This window comes from Rhinatrema bivittatum, unplaced genomic scaffold (assembly GCF_901001135.1).
Source record: "Rhinatrema bivittatum unplaced genomic scaffold, aRhiBiv1.1, whole genome shotgun sequence".
NCBI classification, from domain to species: Eukaryota; Metazoa; Chordata; class Amphibia; order Gymnophiona; family Rhinatrematidae; genus Rhinatrema; species Rhinatrema bivittatum.
The window spans coordinates 26,627-48,127 of NW_021821003.1; the positions used below are offsets into that span (position 1 = coordinate 26,627).

At 42.3% G+C, this 21,501-nt stretch overlaps 2 protein-coding genes across 3 annotated transcripts in view; one reads left to right on the forward strand and one right to left on the reverse strand.

The window, feature by feature from the left end:
* The first annotated feature begins 710 nt into the window (after positions 1-710).
* Positions 711-4,335, forward strand: LOC115082361 (small nuclear ribonucleoprotein Sm D3). 2 transcript variants are annotated; one of them, XM_029586595.1, is made up of 4 exons: positions 711-786; positions 1,289-1,446; positions 1,752-1,944; positions 4,125-4,335. In XM_029586595.1, the coding sequence occupies exons 2-4, from the start codon at positions 1,321-1,323 to the stop codon at positions 4,184-4,186; spliced, it is 381 nt and encodes a 126-aa protein (XP_029442455.1). In that variant the 5' UTR covers positions 711-786; positions 1,289-1,320; the 3' UTR covers positions 4,187-4,335. The 2 variants fall into 2 exon arrangements, with proteins under 2 accessions (XP_029442455.1, XP_029442456.1); XM_029586596.1 differs by lacking the exon at positions 711-786 and adding an exon at positions 849-1,199.
* A 6,805-nt stretch (positions 4,336-11,140) lies between these two features.
* LOC115082362 (leucine-rich repeat-containing protein 75B-like) overlaps positions 11,141-21,501 on the reverse strand; it is a 36,181-nt gene continuing 25,820 nt past the window's right edge. Inside the window, exons 3-4 of the mRNA XM_029586597.1 lie at positions 19,566-19,678; positions 11,141-12,374 (exon numbers count right to left, since the gene is read on the reverse strand). Coding sequence (XP_029442457.1) covers positions 11,897-12,374; positions 19,566-19,678 — 591 coding nt within the window. The 3' untranslated portion in view covers positions 11,141-11,896. The remainder of the gene's footprint in view (positions 12,375-19,565; positions 19,679-21,501) is intronic.

Here is a 21,501-nt window from a genome sequence, read left to right on the forward strand (position 1 = left end):
CAGCTGTTAGCCCTACAAACTTGACCACCTGCTGGACATTAGCCCTTATCCAAGCCAGTTTCCATGTTTTCCCTCTTTGGGTGGATGAGTGTACATGCTCCCATATGTATGGATTTATGAGTTTCGTAAATATGTAGCAGATTATAGAAACGTGGAAAACTCTACTAGTTGTGAATGAAGGTTTATGAGTGGCACCTCAGTGATCCTGAGGCTGCCTGAGCTGGAAACAGCCCGGAATTTTAATAAATGAAATAAAAACGAAAGCGTGAAAACGCAGGGTAAAAAATAAGAATGCTTTAAACAAAATAACTTTTTTATGCATTGTTTATGTCATTGACGCCGCCCTCTGATATCTAAGAAATTATTTCACAATTTATAAACTGCCTTTACAGCAAATCTGACTAAGGCAATGTAGCAGCAGCACCAAAGCAATAAGAATCAATCATAAACCACTGTTGTGCCTGGATTTTCGCTCTAACTCCATTCAATCCATGTGAGACTTCTGCAGAAAGCACACATTTGGAGATTTTCTGACAGCTCCTGACTTGCGGGAGGAAGAGTTCTCGTTTTGCAGAAAAGCTCCTTCCACACGACCTGGCAGGCAGGGGATCGAGATCTTCGTTTTCTATTCCCCCATGTTAAGGGCGGAACGCTGCTCCCTGCGCCCTGTTTCTCGTCGGCGTCGGCGCCTCTTAACGCTGCACCATCGCTAAGGTAAGAATAGGAGAAGCGGGCTTCCGGATCCGGTCTCCGGTGCATTGTGGGATAGGGAGCGCCATCGGAACGGTGAGCGGGAGCCACGCGCGGAAACGAGAGGGGAATGGATTAGCTAAACTTTAATTTACGGGGCACCCGGGAAAAGGTTTTTGGAGACTTGCCTGGCAGGACTCTGCCCCTCTTTCCATAGTGCCAGCTCTCCTTTTCGTCCTTCTCCTCCCCCAACCCTTACTGCTAACTCTTTGCTTCTTCTCTCCTCCCCCTCCTTATTGTCAGCTCAACTTCCTCCTATAGTGCCTCCTGTCCTTGCCCCCTCCGTTTAGTACCAGCTGGCCTTTCCTTACAACCCCTTGTCTGTAGTGTCAGCTTTCCTTCTCTCTCATGCTCCCTCCCTTTTTTCTAAGTAGTGCCAACTGTTTTGTGCCCCATACCCAAGTATTTCCAGATCTCCTTGAAATTGGGATGTTGGCTGGAAAACCAAGGTTAAGGAGATTTCAAAACAGACCTGCACAGTTAAGAATTTCATAGCTGCTCCTCTGTCATGATCTTATGGAACTGTATTTTGTTACAGGTGTAGAAAGTCATTGCTGCACACTCACAGATATGTCTATTGGAGTGCCTATCAAAGTTCTGCATGAAGCAGAGGGTCATATCGTAACATGTGAAACCAATACAGGGGAGGTATACCGAGGCAAACTCATTGAAGCTGAAGATAACATGAACTGCCAGGTATGGCCCTATCTTGGAAGAAAATATGTGCTGGATGTGCTTTGTGGCAGTCATGCTAGACTTAGATTCTCCAGATTTTGTGCTTAAGGGTGTAGAATATCTGTGGTAATGTCTCTTCTGTCTTGCATGACTAAACATGCATTCTAGCCATTATTCTTATTTTGTAGTGTGATGTGATTTCAGGGAATATTTGTACGATGTGAGGTGACAGATTATTTTCGAGAGGGAAGTGTTAAGTGGGATGCTTGAATGGTTTAATTCTTCATGTAAACATGAATTTCTAATGTGGGTTTTCTCTCTGCCAGATGTCTAACATTACAGTGACATATAGAGATGGGAGAGTGGCACAGCTGGAGCAGGTCTACATCAGAGGCAGCAAAATACGCTTTCTTATTCTACCAGATATGCTGAAAAATGCACCAATGTTGAAAAGTATGAAAAACAAGAACCAAGGTTCTGGTGCTGGGCGAGGCAAAGCTGCTATTCTCAAGGCTCAAGGTGGGTACTGGGGGGAGGGCAACTTCCAAGTGTTCTCTTATCTTTCTTAATGAAGAGTTTGGTGTATTTTCTGGATTATTTTTTTCCCTCCAAACACACAAGCCCACTTTTAGCATAAGTGCTGCTGGCTTCGGTGAGGTGGGGTGGTGGGTTTAGCTATCTATCGGGCCGATACAGTACAGTGCGCTCCGGTGGAGCGCGCTGTTAGCCCGCGTTTGGATGCGCGTTTTTGACGCGCTAGTTTTACCCCGTATTCAGTAAGGGTCAAAAACGTGTGTCCAACCCCCCCCCTCCCGAAACTAATAGTGCCTGCAACATGCAAATGCATGTTGATGGCCCTGTTAATTATTCCTGCGTGATCCAGAAAGCAAAATGTGCAGCGAAGCCGCACATTTTACTTTAAAAAATTAACACCTGCCGGCGCCGGGGAAGTGTACAGAAAAGCAGAAAAAACTGCTTTTCTGTACACCCTCCGACTTAATATCACAGCGATATTAAGTCAGAGGCCCCAAAATAAAAAAAATAAATAAAATTTTAAATGGGCTCGCGGCACGTGGGTCGGAAGACGGGCGCTCAATTATGCTGGCGTTCGTTTTCCAAACCCGTGGCTGTCAGTAGGTTTGAGAACAGACGCCAGCAAAATTGGGTGTTGGCTGTCAAACTCATTGACAGCCGCCGCTCCTGTCAAAAAAGAGATGCTAAGGACGCGCTAGTGTTCCTAGCGCCTTTTTTTTTTTTTTTTTTTTACCGTGGGCCCTCATTAGCATATTCTTCCCCACTGAATTGCGCGCACAGGAGAGTGGCCTGTGTGTGTGCAGGGAGAGCAGGCGCTCGCCTACTCTCTCGTGACTTTTACTGTATCTGCCCGTATGTTGTTCTACTGTCATCCCCTCCACTGTCGCTGACCAAAAATCTCACTCAGAACATCACTTATGGAGCAAGCTGATGACAAAGCCTTATGGCAGAGGTGACTAACTGCAGTCCTGGAGAGCCACAAAGAGATCTGGTTTTCAGGATATTTACAATGAGTACGTATGAGAGAGATTTGCATGCATTGCCTCCATTGTATGCAAATCTATTTCATGCATATTCATTGTGGATATCCTGAAAACCTGGCCTGTTTGTGGCTCTTGAGGACTGCAGTTGGCCACCTCTGCCTTGTGGTCTTTGCACTGCTGCACAATTTGATTCTGCACAAAGTACCCTGTTTCAGAAATCTAAAACTGTAGGAATTGAAACTTCCTGAGGTCAGGACTTGTCCCCTATTTTGCTTCTTGGAATTGCAGACAGGAGAAACATGCTGTGGAGAGTGTCCTTTCCGAGCCAAGGAAAGAAAAACTAGGCCTCTCAGTGTTTAACAACTGAATCCTCTTTTATTAACTCATTTCATCACGGTAAAAGAAACATTTAGATTAGGGATCTTGATGAAGGGCCAAATTTATAGGTTGAAATATCACTTTCACTGCAGAGAGGTATATGAATACATTAGGTACTATTTTTGAATTTTGGTGTGCCTAGTTATTTGCTTTTTGGCTTAACCCAAACTAAAGCTCCCATGTTCAGAGTGATTTTGTATAGGTTTTTTTGTGTTTATATCCTCTGCTCTGGTGTGCCTTCCTCTTGCTATTTTGAAAGCATGGAAATGTATATCCCCAGATGATGGGATCAATGGTTATTCTTGAGATTCTCTCACTATCCTTGATACATGGATTATGTAGTCCATAGCTACAGGTGCTGATGGTTGTGCTGTGCACCAGAGGTAGGTATGGCTTTAGCAAAAAATGTTTTTGCTGGGTGAGTTACTGAGCTATCTTTATCAGTCTATATGTAAGTAATTATCAGCTGCTGTTTGGCTCATTTCTGTGGACTCTGCAGTACAGTTGGAAAATAAGATGAGCTTAGATGCAGATTCCTCCCCATGGGACTGCACTGTCATAGTCACCTGGACACTTTCTGCGACGCAAGAGATTCTCTTGTGGTCTTTCTTTAACTTCCTGCTGTAAATTCTCAAATCACTGTAGTTTTCAGTCTGACTGCATTGGTTAGTGGTGCATGAGACTCTCCCCTTCATCTGCTGTCATCTCTTTACTACATAGTAGTATTGCACAAGGTGCTCGCTGAAGCTCTGGAAGGTTGGAGGTACCAGACATTCAACTTCTGTTTTATTTTTTTGTCTTCAGTGGCAGCAAGAGGAAGAGGCCGTGGAATGGGACGTGGCAACATTTTCCAGAAACGAAGATAATTTAACAAAAAATAGGCCAACAGTTTATTTGTATTTTTTTAATTCATTATCTTTTGTTAGCGAAGCTGCTGTGTAGGAACGATAACTTGATATTATTTGCTTTAATAAACCTCTTTCCTTATATAAAAAGATGGCGACTATTATGAATATAAATGTTTCACTTTGTGTTTTAAATGATTTGGTTCTTAAAGTTCCTTAAAAAGCAAAAAAAAAATGGCTTTGTGGTGGTTTATGTGGACAAGGCATGCAGAGGGTGATTGGAGCAGTGAAGAAAGAGTAAATGAGATGGGGGCAGCGAGGGGGAGTCACTGAGGGGATTGGGGTTGTTGTTCTTTTGCTGGGTACTGTTTACGAAAGACCTATGATTTTGGTGGTTAGGTTTTCCACTCGTTATTCAATCTGTGCTGGCCAGCATTGCTTAAATCTCTGCGAATGTATAGTATGGTCAGATGGAACAGTCTCATTGTAAGACTGGTGCTGGTAAGTCCTGCTTTAATGAAGGCAAAAGAAGCAGTCAGGCATGCAGTAGCCTCGTATCAGACTGCTGGCAGTGTATTCTTCTGTGGAAGATTCTTGCCTGTTCTGGAATAAGATCTGGCATTAGAGAAAAATTGAAACATCCATTCAAGTAAGCTGAATTCTGTGCAATACTGTGCCTTACGAGAGACCAACTGTCTGTATCTGCTGGTTTAGTAATAAGCTAACGATGCTGCTGCTACTACTGTTTATCATAGATGTGCATGAGACAATCCCTGCTCCATGGAATTTACAAAACATAAATGTCATGAAAAGTATTTGTGGCAAAATGAGGTTCTTTGTGCCTGTTGTGTTTTTCTTTTTGCACTAAGGGCTGCTGTGCTCTGCAGTTCTTGGCCAGATGGACCTAAACAAGTTAAACTTCATTGTATACCCCACTCTGAGGCTTGGAATGCATACTCCTCCCCCCCCCCCCCCCCCCCCCCCCCTCCCCATTCTCCACAAGGCGGTGTAATATAATGTTGGGCAGAAAGCCAGCACGTTGGGCTATCGTTGGTGGTACAGTACCAGTTCTATTGAGGACTTAATCCAGAACTCTCCAGTCTTGGCTGGGAGGGGAGAGGAGGCAGATCTGTACCAGCTCTACACTCTTGCACGGACAGCCTGACCTGGACTTCCTGAGACACTAAGTACAGTACTTAACTGTATGAATCCTTTTTATTGTACCTGTTGCTGTTTGCAAATTACATCTTTTTTTTTTTTTAATTCACTTTATTTGTTAATAAACTTTTTAGTTTTTTAGATCTGACCCTGTGGCTGATTTGATCCCAACATTTTTTTTTATATTTGGTCTGGAGGGACATTTCTAGAAACTGTGCCAGCCTTGGGTTCTTTGGGGTCTGTGTCCATAGAAGCTACCAGAGGATAGCTTGGCAGGATACTTGCCAAAAGCAAGTGCAAACCCAGTTGGTGGGCAGGTTACCAGTGTAGGGGCATGTGCCACAGTGATGACTCTAGGTGTTAGGGATAGTACTAAAGCATTGTGAGAGAAATGCATTCCACTGAACGTGGTTAAAAGTAAAGGCTGAGATCTGGCAGAGCCAGGATTAAAGATTCAAAAGCAATGTATCGTTATTTCCATTTTTTTCTTCTTCACCTCATTTTCCCTTCATCTGTTCTCATTTTCTTACCTTTGCTTCCTCTCTCCAGATCTGGTCCTCTCCAGTAAGTTCTGTTTTCAGGCTGCCCTCAGTGACTATTCAAGAGGATATTTTATATAGATTTGGCCTAGAATTATAGCCTGAAAACAAGGGCTGTTGGGAGAGGATTGCCTTGTAAACCTGATTAGCAGCTGCTGTCGTAAGATAATGATGCACCAAATTAGATAAAAGATGAGCAAAATGAGAAACTACAAATAAATAAAGATGAAAGTAGACTAAGCTAAATCCAATTTTAGCTGCTTTTTTTTTTTCCTTTTTCTATCATTGCAGCAGAGGACTGAAAGCAAGGTCCTGCATAGACAAATGGGGAGACTGCCACAGTGAGACAGCCATATCCACCACAAATACCATATTAGTTCCTCTGCAAGGATAACTGTAGCTCAAATTAGCAGTTAATAATGGTGTGGGGATTGAGAGAATCCGAGTGCCCTCTAAAGCTGACCCACAGAAGACAGGGCACTTTTTGTGATCAGAAAATTCCTAGTATGACTGGGCGGAGCTCTAAGAACATAAGAAATTGCCATGCTGGTTCAGACCAAGGATCCATCAAGCCCAGCATCCTGTTTCCAACAGAGGCCAAACCAGGCCACAAGAACCTGGCAAGTACCCAAACACCAAAAAGATCCCATGCTACTGATGCAATTAATAGCAGTGGCTATTCCCTAAGTAAACCTGATTAATAGCAATTAATGGACTTCTCCAAGAACTTATTCAAACCTTTTTTGAACCCAGCTACACTAACTGCACTAACCACATCATCTGGCGGCAAATTCCAGAGCTTTATTGTGCGTTGAGTGAAAAAGAATATTCTCCGATTAGTCTTAAATGTGCTACTTGCTAACTTCATGGAATGCCCCCTGGTCCTTCTATTATTCCAAAGTGTAAATAACCAATTCACATCTACTCGTTCAAGACATCTCATGATCTTAAAGACCTCTATCATATCTCCCTTCAACCGTCTCTTCTCCAAGCTGAACAGCCCTAACCTCTTCAACCTTTCCTCATAGGGGAGCTGTTCCATCCCCTTTATCATTTTGGTTGCCCTTCTCTGTAACTTCTCCATCACAATTATATCTTTTTTTGAGATGGGGTGACCAGAATTGTACACAGTAATCAAGGTGCGGTCTCACCATGGAGCGATATAGAGGCATTATGACATTTTCCGTTTTATTAACCATTCCCTTCCTAATAATTCCTAGCATTCTGTTTGCTTTTTTGACTGCTGCAGCACACTGAGCAGACGATTTTAAAATATTGTCCACTATGATGCCTAGATCTTTTTCCTGGGTGGTAGCTCCTAATATGGAACCTAACATCGTGTAACTACAGCAAGGGTTATTTTTCCCTATATGCAACACCTTGCACTTGTCCACATTAAATTTCATCTGCCATTTGGATTTCCAATCTTCCAGTCTTACAAGGTCCTCCTGTAATGTATCACAATCCGCTTGTGCTTTAACTACTCTGAATAATTTTGTATCATCTGCAAATTTGATAACCTCACTCATCGTATTCCTTTCCAGATCGTTTATATATATATATATATATATATATATATATATATATAAAAGCATCAGTCCAAGTACAGATCCCTGAGGCACTCCACTGTTTACCCTTTTCCACTGAGAAAATTGACCATTTAATCCTACTCTGTTTTCTGTCTTTTAACCAGTTTGTAATCCACGAAAGGACATCGCCTCCTAGTTTTCTTAGAAGCCTCTCATGAGGGACTTTGTCAAACGCCTTCTGAAAATCCAAATACACTACATCTACCGGTTCACCTTTATCCACATGTTTATTAACCCCTTCAAAAAAATGAAGCAGATTTGTTAGACAAGACTTCCCTTGGGAAAATCCATGTTGATTGTGTTCCATTAAACCATGTCTTTCTATATGCTCTACGATTTTGATCTTGAGAATAGTTTCCACTATTTTTCCTGGCACTGATGTCGGGCTCACTGGTCTATAGTTACCTGGATTGCCCCTGGAGCCTTTTTTAAATATCGGGGGTACATTGGCCACCCTTCAGTCTTCAGGTGCAATGGATGATTTTAATGATAGGTTACAAATTTTAACTAATAGATCAGAAATTTCATTTTTGAGTTCCTTCAGTACCCTAGGATGCATACCATCTGGTCCAGGTGATTTGCTACTCTTTAGTTTGTCAATCTGGCCTACTATATCTTCCAGGTTCACAGTGATTTCGTTCAGTTCATCTGACTCATCACCCTTGAAAACCATCTCCGGAACTGGTATCTCCCCAACATCCTAATTAGTAAACACGGAAGCAAAGAATTCATTTAGTCTTTCTGCAATGGCCTTATCTTCCCCTTTAACCCCTCGGTCATCTAATGGTCCAACTGACTCCCTCACAAGTTTCTTGCTTCGGATATATTTTAAAATAGGTTTTATTATGAGGTTTTGCCTCTATGGCCAACTTCATTTCAAATTCTCTCTTTGCCTGTCTTATCAATGTTTTACACTTAGCTTGACAATGCTTATGTTTTATCCTATTTTCTTCAGATGGATCCTTCTTCCAATTTTTGAAGGATGTTTTTTTGGCTAAAATAGCCTCTTTCAGCTCACCTTTTAACCATGACTGTAATTGTTTTGCCTTCCTTCCACCTTTCTTAATGCATGGAATACATATGCACTGCACCTCTAGGATTGTATTTTTAAACAATGTCCATGCCTGTTGAACACTTTTAACCTTTGCAGTTGCCCCTTTCATTTTTTTTCTAACTATTTTCCTCATTTTATCAAAGTTTCCCTTTTTGAAAGTTTAGTGTTAAAGCTGCAGATTTACTTATTGTCCCCCTTCCAGTTATTAGTTTAAATTTGATCATGTTATGATCACTGTTGCCAAGTGGCCCCACCACCATTACCTCTCTCACCAAATCCTGCGTTCCACTAAGAATTAAATCTAAAATAGCTCCCTCTCTTGTTGGTTCCTGAACCAATTGCTCCATGAAGCAATCATTTATTACATCCAGGAACTTTATGTCTCTAGCAAGTCCTGATGTTGCATTTACCCAGTCAATATTGGGGTAATTGAAGTCTCCCATTATTATTGCACTGCCAAATTGGTTAGCTTCCCTGATTTCTTTTAGAATTTCATCATCTGTCTGACCATTTTGTCTAGGTGGACGGTAGTCTACTCCTATCACTATACTCTTACCCAACACACATGGGATTTCTACCTTACTGGTCCTGGAGGAAACTGGAATCTTTATTGGTTCTGATACTATTTATTGGCTGACTTAAAATGCTGTTGGGATACCTGAGCTTTGCAGCCATCCCAGGTGCCTCCTTCAGATATGACCAGCACTACCTCCAATGATCAGGGTGGAGGTAAACTGAATTGTGGCAGGAGCCTGATTATTCTCTGCAGGACCTGTTCCATTTGGAAAAAAATTTATTAGTAGGAGAAGGGGACTGCACTTCACATCTCCCCTTTCCTAGTTATGAGCCAAGCAGCTGCTGTGCCTCTCATGGCAAACAAGGCCCTAGAAATTGTGCTGCTAGCTCAGGCTGCAGCCGTTGCTCTAGGCAGATCGCTTCTACTGAGGAGGGGTCAGATCTGTTAAGTGAGAATTGTAGTGGTGGGGAGGGGATCTCTGTGCTATGATGTGAGTATTGTAGCTCTGGGGGAGAGGGGACATGCATTTCTCTCAAACATTTCCTTAATGGATACTTCTCTTGTAGTCCAGTAATCTCTGCATTAATTGATGATTTCTAAGTAGCCATCTGTCAGTATTCTACAGAAGGATGAGTAATGGCGACAGATGAACAGGAGTGCATTCTGGATAATTTCATTCCATGGTTTACTTCAGTTTAATACTTTGTTTCTGTATATGAAATAGAAGAATTTTGTGTTTACAGGCTAAGATCTCAGTGTATTTTACAATGTAATCTTTGACAATCCTTCCCATGACTGCTTCTGCCTGCACCATTCTGGTACATGGACTACAAAAGAAAGAGAAGTAATGAATAGCCAGTAACAGGAGCACAGGATCAAGAAATGGGGCACTAGAACTGAACCACAGAGCAATGGTGACAGGAGAGGGGGGATTAGAACAGAAGAACAGACTGAGAATCTGTGATGGGGAGAATTAGAAGGAAGACAGAGGGCCAGCCCTAGTCTGGCAACAGGTACTTTGATAGGTCTACCCCCCTCTCTGCTTTTCCTAAACCTGCCCTTCCACTTAAGTTCTCCTCCCTCCCCCCCCCCCTTAGCTATTTCCTGTTATCTTTCTCCCCTGCCTCCTGAATTTTCTTCATTATGGGTTTCTATTCTCTCTGTTCCTCTTTCCAAACAAAAAAAGCAGATATAGCTGGGAAAGAAATTGGCTCAGGTAATGGGCTTGGCCCTAGATGCACAGCATGGATCAGTCGCAGCAGGCCACCTGAGATTTTGCAGACAGTAAACTCAGACTAGGATGCCCACCCTCCACCTGTTCGATCTGCTGCTGTAGCTTCTGGCAGCAGAAAACAATGCAAGAAATTATAGAAACAGGGGAGGGACCACTTGAAGGCCTGCGCCCCACACTGTTCCTACAGAGCTGGAGAGAATAGCTGCAAAGTGTCTCAGTGTTGTCAGTATCTGATCTGCTGCTTGTACCACCCATCTGTGCAGAACATGGGGACTGTGCCCAGTTCAGCACAAAACAATCTGTGAGCAGTGCTAGAGAAGGAAATGGCAAGCAGTCAGGTGCTGCGGCGGTTTCTGTTTTAGAACTACATTTCCTTCTGCGCTCTCCAAATCTTTACTGCCACAGGAGTCACACCAGCCACATGCAATAAAACAGCACCAAGAAGGCACGCTGACTGCCAGAAGGGGGCCCGAGAGTACTGCCAACTGGCAGTATGTGGCTAAGTGGGGTGTGTAGCATGAGCAGTTCATCCTTGTAATGTGAGTAAAATCCTACTTGTAGGAAGTCTACTCAAATCATCGCATAGCATTATGTGGTGTTATTGAGCCCAATGGCCCGTATCCTGGAGCAACGTAGTGACTATCTGTTGGGAGCTGTCCTCTGTACTGCAGTGCAGACTCTTAAGTATGTACACACAGGCTCCATGCAGCGAACCATGAACAGAATGTGTTTTGATTTTCTTAGCCCACGGTCTGCATCATTGCTGATGTAGCCACTAAAGCTGTCTCTATGAAGGGAAGTGACTAGCATTTCTCAGGAATAGGAGGGGCATTTTATTATTATTAATAATAGTAAAATTCTGAGTTAAATGTCATCTTCACAGCTTAAAATTTTAACACACTGAAACAATTTTACTGAACTTGAAATCATGAAGTTTTATTTTTTTTTTTACTGAAAATTTATTTGGTAAAAAATGACTGATGAACGTCATATAAAAAAAAAAATCTCCTCTGAATCCACTTACTCCCAAACAACTAAAGCAAGAAATGTCTGAGAAGTGCAGGTAAATCTGCTCGAAGTGCATGATCGAGGGAGCAGGAGTGAAGCAGGGCTTTTATATAACCACAGGCTTTTTCAGATGCATCAGTCCCCAAAAGTCTGTCGGGCCCCACTGCAGGGCGCTGGTGCTGCATCCCCATTATGTCTCCGATTGGATTAATCTCCAAACAAAGAGAACTACAAACACACACCATGAAAGAAAAGAATCAATACCTAAAAGGAGGCCTAAGCCCTTTGTCCCAAACTGTTCTAGCAGAAGAAAAAGCAAGCATGTGATGGGGCTTTCTAGTGATCAAATGGGCTTCCTGCAGCACAGTCTCCAGTGAAATGCTGTGATTCCATATGTACAGTAGGTAACAGGTTACTTTTGAGGATGGCATTATGTGCCCTGCAGACATTCACTAGGAGATGGCATGTTAAAGGTGAAAGAAGTGCCTGCAATTGGTGGTGAAATGGATGCTTGGTTGCTTTTGTTGAGTTCTCATTATGTAAAGCTTTTTTTTTTACTTTTCCAATCCTTTTCATCTCTGGTAACACTGCAGAGTGGAATTGGGTGGTGTGCTATGATCTCCTATCCTTGGCTACAGCTCCTGCCCTCCTTCCTCTTGGAATGGACTCTGTTCACAGCCAGCGAGTTCGGCATCCAGAGTTTCATAAATGATTGGGAGCATCGTCTGTTGGCACAGCCGCCTGCGCAGCCTCACCAGCAGTGGCTGAGGCATGGAGGAAACATCCACGTTGTTGCCAAGGTCAATCCAGGCCAAGGACTGGAACCTGCTGGCATCTTTCATCGCATCTGTCAGCTCCTTCACGGTGGCTCTGGTCAGACGGTTGCCATTGAGTGCCAGGTGTGTGAGTTGCGGCAGTGACCCCAGGAAAGGCAGTAGCAGACAAAGAGTCTCATCGGTCAGTTCTGTAAAGCTCAGGTCAACTGTGGTAAGATTGTCTCCATTATTCTGTAAGGAATATGCCACTCGATGGACGTCTCTGGAGGACAGAGGTATCCCTGACAGATCCATGGTATCGCTGGCTGGCTTCTGCTGTAGGCTGGTCTTTAAACTAAATGGGAGTAAGAGGCAGAGAAGTTTAATTAAATGGTAAGCGTCTACATGTTATCTTAACAAAGTTCAATCCTGGCTTTCAATTGTTAACATGCTCCCGACACAGCATGGAAGAGACCAAGCTAGATCTTGGACAGCAAGTTCTGATGTGATCTCGTCTTCCCCAAACCTTGCTCTTTCTTGCTGCTGGCTGGAGTTCATTAACTCCACACTTCTTCCTGGAACCGATGGCTTAGACGCCAACACATTCCATGTTACAGCAAGGCCTTGCAGAAGATTTGGCACACTGGGGGCAAGGGCAGAGAATCTTCTGCAATATTTGACTCTTTGATGGTAGGGAGACACTGAAGCCAGCACAGTCGTTAAGAAGAGACATGGTCATACTGAATAACACTTCAGCATGTTTTAATGGGACATAGTACTACTTACAGTGTTACATACTTGCAGGAAATCTATAATTTGTGGGTGTAACACTCAACTACCTTCTGACACCCTCCCCTCGGGAGCCCTATTCAGGAGCAGCTTCAGGGCCACAGCTCCCTCACAAGGATAGAATAGTGTAAAGGCTGGCACTGAAACTAGAGAGAGAGAGAACTTTTCAACTAAAATGTTTTCCCCGCCCTCAGTGGCATGGCCATAAACAGTAGGTGTTAGAGATTTCCCGTATTATTCTGCGTTTCAGAGCAGAAAGCCTAGATACTGTCTCATGAAATAGAAAAGTATTTTGTACGATAAGCTTTGTACAATAGCCTAATAAATGTATTTATTAATGCACTAATGAGACCATGAACTTCAAGCACTCTCCCCAGCATTGTTCTGCTAAGCTGAGTGGATGTCTGTCTGCTGCCCTTCTCCACCTTCTGACATATTGGACTGACTGCAAGTCGGTCATACAAAAGAGTATGCATTTTCTTACAATAAATATTTTTGTGCTTGTTGGTGAAAGCCACTGGGAGCCTGGGAGAATCTTCCTGAAGGTGGGCAACATTCTCACTCCCCTCCTATGTTCTGAGCACTTTGGCACAGAGCACCATCAGGATAGATTCAGAAACCACCAGATGGTGCGATCCAGTCTAAACACACAACTCCAGCACCGCAGATACAGCTTTCCAGTTTAAAACCATGCAGCTTTGTGTTTTGTTTTAATTTTATATTCTATCAGGCACTTCAAAGCAGATTACATTCAGGTACCGTAGGTATTTTCTTATCCCCAGAGGGCTCACAATCTAAGTTTTGCACCTGAGACAATGGAGGATGAAGTGACTTGCCCAAGGTCACAAGAAGTGGCAGGGATTTGAACCCTGGTTGTCAGCCCACCGCTGTAACCAGCAGACTACTCCACTCTGATGTAAAAGTATTACAGCAACCGTACAGCTCAGAATTATCAGCATAGCAGGCAACCTGTATCATTTCCATTATTACCTCCTGTAGTCTTACTCCTTAGTCTCCTATTGCTTTTCTTCTTGATTACCTTAGACTGGTTGATAATAAAAGGTGAGCGTTTTATGACACTTTCACTAGCTGTTGTGAATTGATCCTTGGGTTCTATGCATGATCTCTACCTGGGCCTCAAATAAGGGTCAGCACAGCAGCCCCTAATTTGATTAGATTCCTAAAGGTGGCTGTAACACAACACAGTAAATGATGGTGGAAAAACCCTAAATTGTGCCATCCAGTCTGCCCAGTTCTAGTTCTTTCACTTGGAGTAGATAAGCAGATAAATCCCCATACTCAACCTGATACCAGCTATCACCACCCTGTCCCTCCCCCTACCTCCCCATATCCCCGTCATTTACCTGAACTTTCACCCCTTTCCCCTCACTGCCCTCCAGCTCAGACCCAATCATACCCAGAATCTGTTATACCGCCACCTCCACTAGAAGGCCATTTCAGGTCTTCTCATCTTCCTCGCCGATTCTTACATAACCAACACCCAATTCCCCCTCCATGTGTTAGCACCAAGCTTTCTAACAACATTCAGAGCCATCGTCCCAAACAGCCGGTTTCCCCATGCTCACTGAAGGTTGAGTTTTAAACCATAGTCACTCCATGTAGAAGCTTCCAGAAATTTTGAACACCAGCATCATATGATTGGTTGAAGCATTCAGTCACTCTCTGTAGTTCTCACATATCATATTGCCATTAAAATCTCCTAGCAGAGTGCAAATAAGCTTCAGGAGAGAGAGAAGTTATATGCTAAGGGCCTGCTGCTGGTAGAGACAGGATGGACTGCTCCCGGATGGGATATCTGCTTTGTGTACTATAGCTTTTACAGAACTCTGCAGCACAGTTAGTTACCAGATGCCCTAGTCATGAACATTCTCCTTCACTGCAGGCCCTATGTTGGCTACCATAGCAAGTTCAATTTACTGTCTCTAAGGCCATTCATGGTCTGAGCTCAAGTAATTATAGGGGTCCTTTTCTCCTGTATTCCACCACATGCTCTCTATGGTCCACTGGTAAATATTGTTATCCATTCCCATTTTCAAAAAACTCTGCTTAGCTGACACTCAGAGCCAAGCACTGTGAATAGCGGGCCCTGTTCTATGGAAAGCCTTACTGTCTGAGGTTCAAACAGAAGTGGATTATCTTACATTTTGTAAGAAGTGAAAGCTTTGCATTTTCCCCAGGTGTTTGGCCCTTGATTTACTCTTAAACCTATCAGGTTTTCTAAAAACAGATTTTTTTTACATATCCTAATTTATGTTTTCAGATTGTTTGCTGTGTTTCACTGTCCTTTGGTTATTTATGTTTTGCCTTGTGCTTATCAGCTTGTTTTATTCTACTAAGCTTGTACCCCACTGAGAACATAAACCTGACATAGCAGAAGAGATTTGAAATACATATTTATGCCTTCTTCTAGAAGGTGTGTATGAGGTACCATTTTGGTCATCCTGTTTTATTTAGGAGAGTTCAGAGAACTGGAACTTTGGGTTAATTAGGAGAGGGGACCCTGTCTGTTTATCTCAGAGGTGGGGGAGTACTGTCTATAGTATACTGTCTATGTATAGGAAAGGTATGCGGGCATGGGTTAAGCTTCAGAAGGAGAAAGTGAATGGTACTTGAAGGGAGAACATTTTACTTGTTAGTGTGATGAGGGTATGGGATTTTCTGCAGCCCCATGGAAATACTCATGTATTATTGCAAAGACGGAGATGGTAGCAGAATCATAACAATGTTTGGATATTTACTTATTTCAACATGCATTATACCACACTTATCCAGCGTGCTTTGTAAAAGAAACGGTAGCAATACAAATTTCCTGTTTTATTTTTATTAATTAGATGCAAAACCAAATGAATTGTACACAAGACAAAATCAGCAGCAGCTACACTGCAGCAAGTGGCTCGAACAGAAAGCCACATCTTTGGGTTATCCCTGGGTCATAATCCAAGTCACAGGTCAAGTCACAACCAGCAGAGAATGGCAACATCCTAAGATGTTTTTATGGGTCTGATTTAGGATCACAGAAGCACACAGAGATGGACTGCAGACAGATGGGAGAGACAGGGAGCTGCTAAAGCAAGGGGAGTGGCTGCTGCAATTGCTCCAAAATGACGACCTCATGCTTGGCTGAAGTTTGGCTCACACTCTACACTTTGTACTTGACCTTCATGGCAGAGCACCAGATTTCAGAAACATTGGATCAGTGGCTTTTTTCAAGAGAAGCCAAAAAGTATTCAACTAGAAAATGTTGTAAGAAAGTGGATGTATGTACTTGTCTACAACGAAGCAAAACTGCTTTTTACTGCTTTACAACCATGGCTGACTGTGCAATAGCAGTAATTCAATCCATCCATGCCTCTGACTGGGACCCTGTTAAGATCAGGTCCAAATCTGAGGAGAAGGTAGAGCACTGGTCTGTTCCCTTCCCTATTGAAATCAGCCTTGATCCATTCAGGGTGAGGCAACATTCAATAAGGTCAATATTCAAAGCTCTAGAAAATCTATGTATGTGCATTGTTTCACTTCTACCCTTGTTTGGATATAAAATTAAATTTCCCTTACAATTATAGTTTATTCAAAGATATAATGCCATTTGTTATTTTAAAGTTTCTCTGTTTTCTCTTTACAAACAAAGTTAAACTGCCAGATTCTGGCAGATTGGCACCATGGATAGCAACCTGCAGGCACACACTGTCACCATGGTTATAGGTTCCTAGAGTATGGTATCACCATGGATAGCAACCTGCAGGCACACACTGTCACCATGGCTATAGGTTCCTAGAGCATGGTATCACCATGGATAGCAACCTGCAGGCACACACTGTCACTATGGCTATAGGTTCCTAGAGCATGGTATCACCATGCATAGCAACCTGCAGGCACACACTGTCACCATGGCTATAGGTTCCTAGAGCATGGTATCACCATGGATAGCAACCTGCAGGCACACACTGTCACCATGGCTATAGGTTTCTAGAGCATGGTATCACCATGGAAGAAGCACAAGCAGTCACACCATCATGAGATGGGAATCTAGGATTACTTTGTTGAGTTCTGTATTTAAAGAGTAATGTTGTGTTAGTACTGTGTATTTCAAGAAGAATAGCTGTTAGGCACGCATATTCAGTACTTAATATCATTTGTATTTATCTTGGTTGTAGTTTCTAACTTACTATAGCTTGCTTAATTAGAAAAGTGTGTAATAAATGCATTGATGGTGATAACTGAAAGCATTTTGGCTGGCATGGACTGTATCTCTAGCAGACAGGTAGAACAGTTAGAAAACTGATGAAGTAACTCACTAAGGAACTGATATATTAAGTCATAGAAAAGGAAAAAAAATCCTTAGTAAATCAGTTGTGAGTCCTTGCGACTGCATGAACAAACTGTACTGTACCAGCCAGCAGTAATTAAATAGGAGCAGCAGTCTTGGCAGCCTTCTGCATTACCTGGACCTGTGCACGGTGGCATTAGGATTTCAGTGTATAAGGTTATAAAGAAGTACTCTTACAGCTGCAGCTGAACACACACTTTTGTGAACTACAAGAAAAGAAGAAACTACTTGCACCAAAGATGTGATGCTTAGCTCAGAGTCTTCTTAACAGGCTGAATGTAACCCAGAAGAAAGCAGCAGCTTGTCTTACATCTCTCACAGTTGGAGATGTTTCATTTTGTTTGGCTGGACTGTATCGAGTTGGCTGCTACTGAACTGTTTTGATCTACTAGGAATTCTGTACTGCTGTATGTGCTTACTTGTTTCCTGTTTGTGTGAACTGAGTTGCTGGCTTCTTACAGCTAAGTTTTACCTTGTTACTAAAAGCAGTGATAGTTTACTGCTCTAGCAAAGAGAAAGCACAACCTGGCTTGTTTGGTTTTCTTTATAAGGCATTCTTTTATCTAAAACTCAGTTGTGCCATAAATCTCTAACAAAAAATTACTTATTGCCTAGGCTATGTGAAAGAAGATGAAGATGAAGATAAAGATAAAGCCAGAACTAATAAAGATATTTCACAAACAGAGCAGAATAAGAAAAGCTTGCAAACAAACAGTAGAGAGACAGGTAATCAAGCTACAGAAATAATTTGTTAAACACCAGTCTGCGTAGAAAATATTTTCTGTGAAAAGTTGAAAGTAATTAAAAAATGTATGAAAATGCTATAAATTGTATTGAAATGCTGAATTCCAGCAATTATCCAACCAGGAGATTTAAGATAATTGTTCTAAATTGTAAAGGACTTTGGATAGTTATAGAATCTGATCTGATATAACAGCTATAAAGGAAATAAAAACCTGGAAGAAAAATGATCAGGATGCTATGAACATAATTGTATAGCCCTTAAGCATTTCATAAACATGTTATTAACCTGACAATTGCAAAAGGCATTTGGCAATGTGTGGAATAGGCAAATAAAGGACATAACCTTGAAAAAGAAATCTGAATCTTAAGCCTGAGATAAATACTTTCAAGTGGGAAAAAGAGGAGTCTGCTATAACATACATACCAGCATGTGGAATCATTAGCTGAACAACTCCAAACCCTAGGATATCCAAATAAATAGGCAGAAGTTGCATCACTAGCAATTCAAGGACTCCCTCGAACACAGTGTGGCATGGCCAGATGATTTTATGTATGCAATATGTACTACTATTTATCATTTTTATAGCACTGCTTGATGTACATAGAGTTGTAAAAAAAACACATAAGACTTAGATTGTCTCTGGGAAAATAAAAAAGATATTAGCTTGAAGACAGGCATTCTCTAGGTACATGGAAAAGATGCATTAAAGGTAAACATTCAAGAAATCTAAATAAAAACCCATTGGAGCTAATATACATGGATTTATATGGACCCATGGAGACAAAAGTCTGTGTTTATATAGTTTACAGGTATCATCTCGGGGTGGTGATATTCAATATGTTCTTAACAGACGAGAACAATTTTGGATTTTTAAACTAAGATCGGTTCATCCAGATGGACTTAATGAAGTAGTAAACTGGTATTCCCCGACGTAATCAATGACATCAGCTCGTTTTGACGTATAAAGAGAGAGCGTTTGGGCGCATTGTTTAAAGGTTTTCCACTAATCACTATGAAGCTGCAAGCATTCGGGACATACGCTGGAAGGAAATAGAGAGCATCTTTTAAAAGGAGCTGTGAAACCCCCCCGAAGCAGATCGTACACCGAAACATGGCCATATCGGGACTGGGAGCAATATCAGCCTCCTAAAACTAAGCTAAGTAAAAACGGCTCTCATCAAAGATTCTTGTGGACATGAAAAAAAGATAAAAATAATAAAAGTGGACCAGAAGGTTATACAACTTATCAGTGGGTTTAAAGTTGTTCCCATGAAGGTCCTACAAAAATAGTTGATAAAATACAGCTGAATTAATGCAATAAAACTATACTGAGGAACAGTGTGGTGGGGTTTTTTGATTGTGTTATTGTTACCTCAGATTTCTGAGCTTTTTGGGGCTGGTTTGTTTTTTGATGCCTAAACTGCCTCTGTACAGGTGTCGGCTGCTGCCAAGGTATCTTGAGTAAGCCTAGAAGATGGGCTGCATTTGCAGTGAAGAGCACATGATGCTTTGCCTGCTCCAGTACTGAGAGAGGAGTTGCATAGTTAAGGATTAAAGCACTATTACTGACCAGGCAAAGGCCTGAGCCCACGAATGGTCATCCCTGATCTAAGCTATGCAAGGTGATGTAGAGCCCCGGCCTTACTTGACCCTCTCACGCTTACCATGCCTGATACTTCCTCCTGGGCATATTGTGTCGCTGCCACTTGGAATGGGGGGTCAGATGGTAGATGAGTTGTCTGCAGATCCGGTCAGTGGACTTCAAAGGGTCATATTCCTGAAATCACACATAACATGAGAAGGAGGTGCTCTTTGCTCTATCGTCAGGACAATATTATTTCAAACAGAGTCTTACAATAGGAGTCTACCTACACCTGCACCTGCACAAAAGACTCTCAGGGGTTTTCTGAAGGACATTTACCACTTTCCCCAGCTGAGATGTAGGGATACTGGCCCAGTAGGAGGGGGCAGAGGAGTTCCACATCTGCCATTAAAGCTGTTATTAGTGGCTGTTCTTCATGACTCTGCTCTGTCTGTAAGTACTGGAGATTCCTTTTACCATGTGGCATTGTGTACAATTCACCACTGTGTTTTCCCAACAATTCACCACTGTGTTTTCCCAACTACCACCTCATGTCCACACAATACATTTAAGGCAGCTGCACATTGCCTAATGCCTATGAAGTGCTTTTCCCACTAGCTTATTGAACCGGAAAATACACCATTGCAAAAGGATTAGGAAAAAGTACAATTTGCACTTTTATTTGCAAAGTTAATCCTATAATGGATATAGTCAAACACACCTTCCTCAGAACCTCTGCCTGCTGGAACACACTCTTCCTAAAGACTTCTCGTAAGCAAGTGTAAAATACAGACAATTCAGAGTGGTATTTACCTTGTGCCCTTAATAATAAAAAAAAACCCCCACCAGTATCATTCCTGTTGTTAGCATCACTGAAGGAGTGTAATGCACAAAACAACACATGAGCAAGGGCTTGGAGAGAATACATCACCTGAGCGAAAAAGGTAACAAGACCTCCCAGAGTCAGGCCCCTCCCCCCCGTTTAATTACCATCCTTCTGCTTGTGCAGAGTAGTTGGTAGAAAGGGTGAAAGATTTTCAGTGTGTGGAGGAAGGTTTGCAGATAAAACATGCCAAACACTGAAGCGCACAGGCCACGCTGCAGTCAGCCCTTGGTTGTAAGTTACTGGCCAGGGATTGCTCGCACATTTCCAGGTACCAGGGAGGTGAATGCCCAAGAGGCCCCTGCGGCAGACCTACCGTGATCAAGCATGTTAGCTTCTGGCCTGAGCTGACCCACATTGTGCTAGGCGAGGTCAGAATGAGCGCTGCTTTCCTCACAGACAGAGATTAGCAGAAGGCAGGGAATAAATACAGCGGCCCCCATACCACACATAAACACATCTCTTTAATTCAGGCAGTGAAAGCTCACTTGTATAAACTGTATTTGGGGAGAGTAAGGGAAGAGGCTGAAAGAAAAGTTGAATTGTAAGCAGATACGACTGAGGTGCACCCATCCAACAAGGATGCTCCCACATCATTTGGTAAGGAACAGTCTCAGGCTTGTCTCTTCCTTCCTGTGCACAGTGTATGAACAATGCACAGAGCCCTGCACAAGATGAGCTGGCCTGCATCTTCGCACCATTCCCAGGCAGTGATTTACGTATTATTTGCATCTATTACTGGCCTTTTGGAATAAGAAATTCACCAAAAGGCAGGATGCAACAGTATTAGAGGTGCAGTGTATAATAAAATAAGGTGCACAGTGAGGACAAAATCAGAAACAAATCAATACTATTGACCAATCTTAACATTAACAATAATGCCTAATAAGATAAAATACACTTAAACTTGTAATCAATACTGACCTAGCTTGTAATAAACATAAAAACATCGCAATAAAATGCAAGGTTGTAACAGTAAGTTTCAGGTACTCAGCATAGTGGCAGGCAGTTGATTGCACTCGGTTTTACTTCAATGCATGCTTCTGAGGGTGGAGGGTTTGTTATTAAAAGCCAAGCCTCTATTTGCTTGACTGTGTTGTGCTGAAGGGGGTTCTTGGAAGCTACCAAGAAATTA

Coding starts and splice junctions, on each gene's coding strand:
- LOC115082361 (XM_029586595.1), top strand. CDS start 1,321: ATGTCTATTGGAGTGCCTATCAAAGTTCTGCATGAAGCAGAGGGTCAT. Junction 1,447..1,751: donor AAGATAACATGAACTGCCAG/GTATGGCCCTAT, acceptor TCTCTCTGCCAG/ATGTCTAACATTACAGTGAC. Junction 1,945..4,124: donor TGCTATTCTCAAGGCTCAAG/GTGGGTACTGGG, acceptor TTTTGTCTTCAG/TGGCAGCAAGAGGAAGAGGC.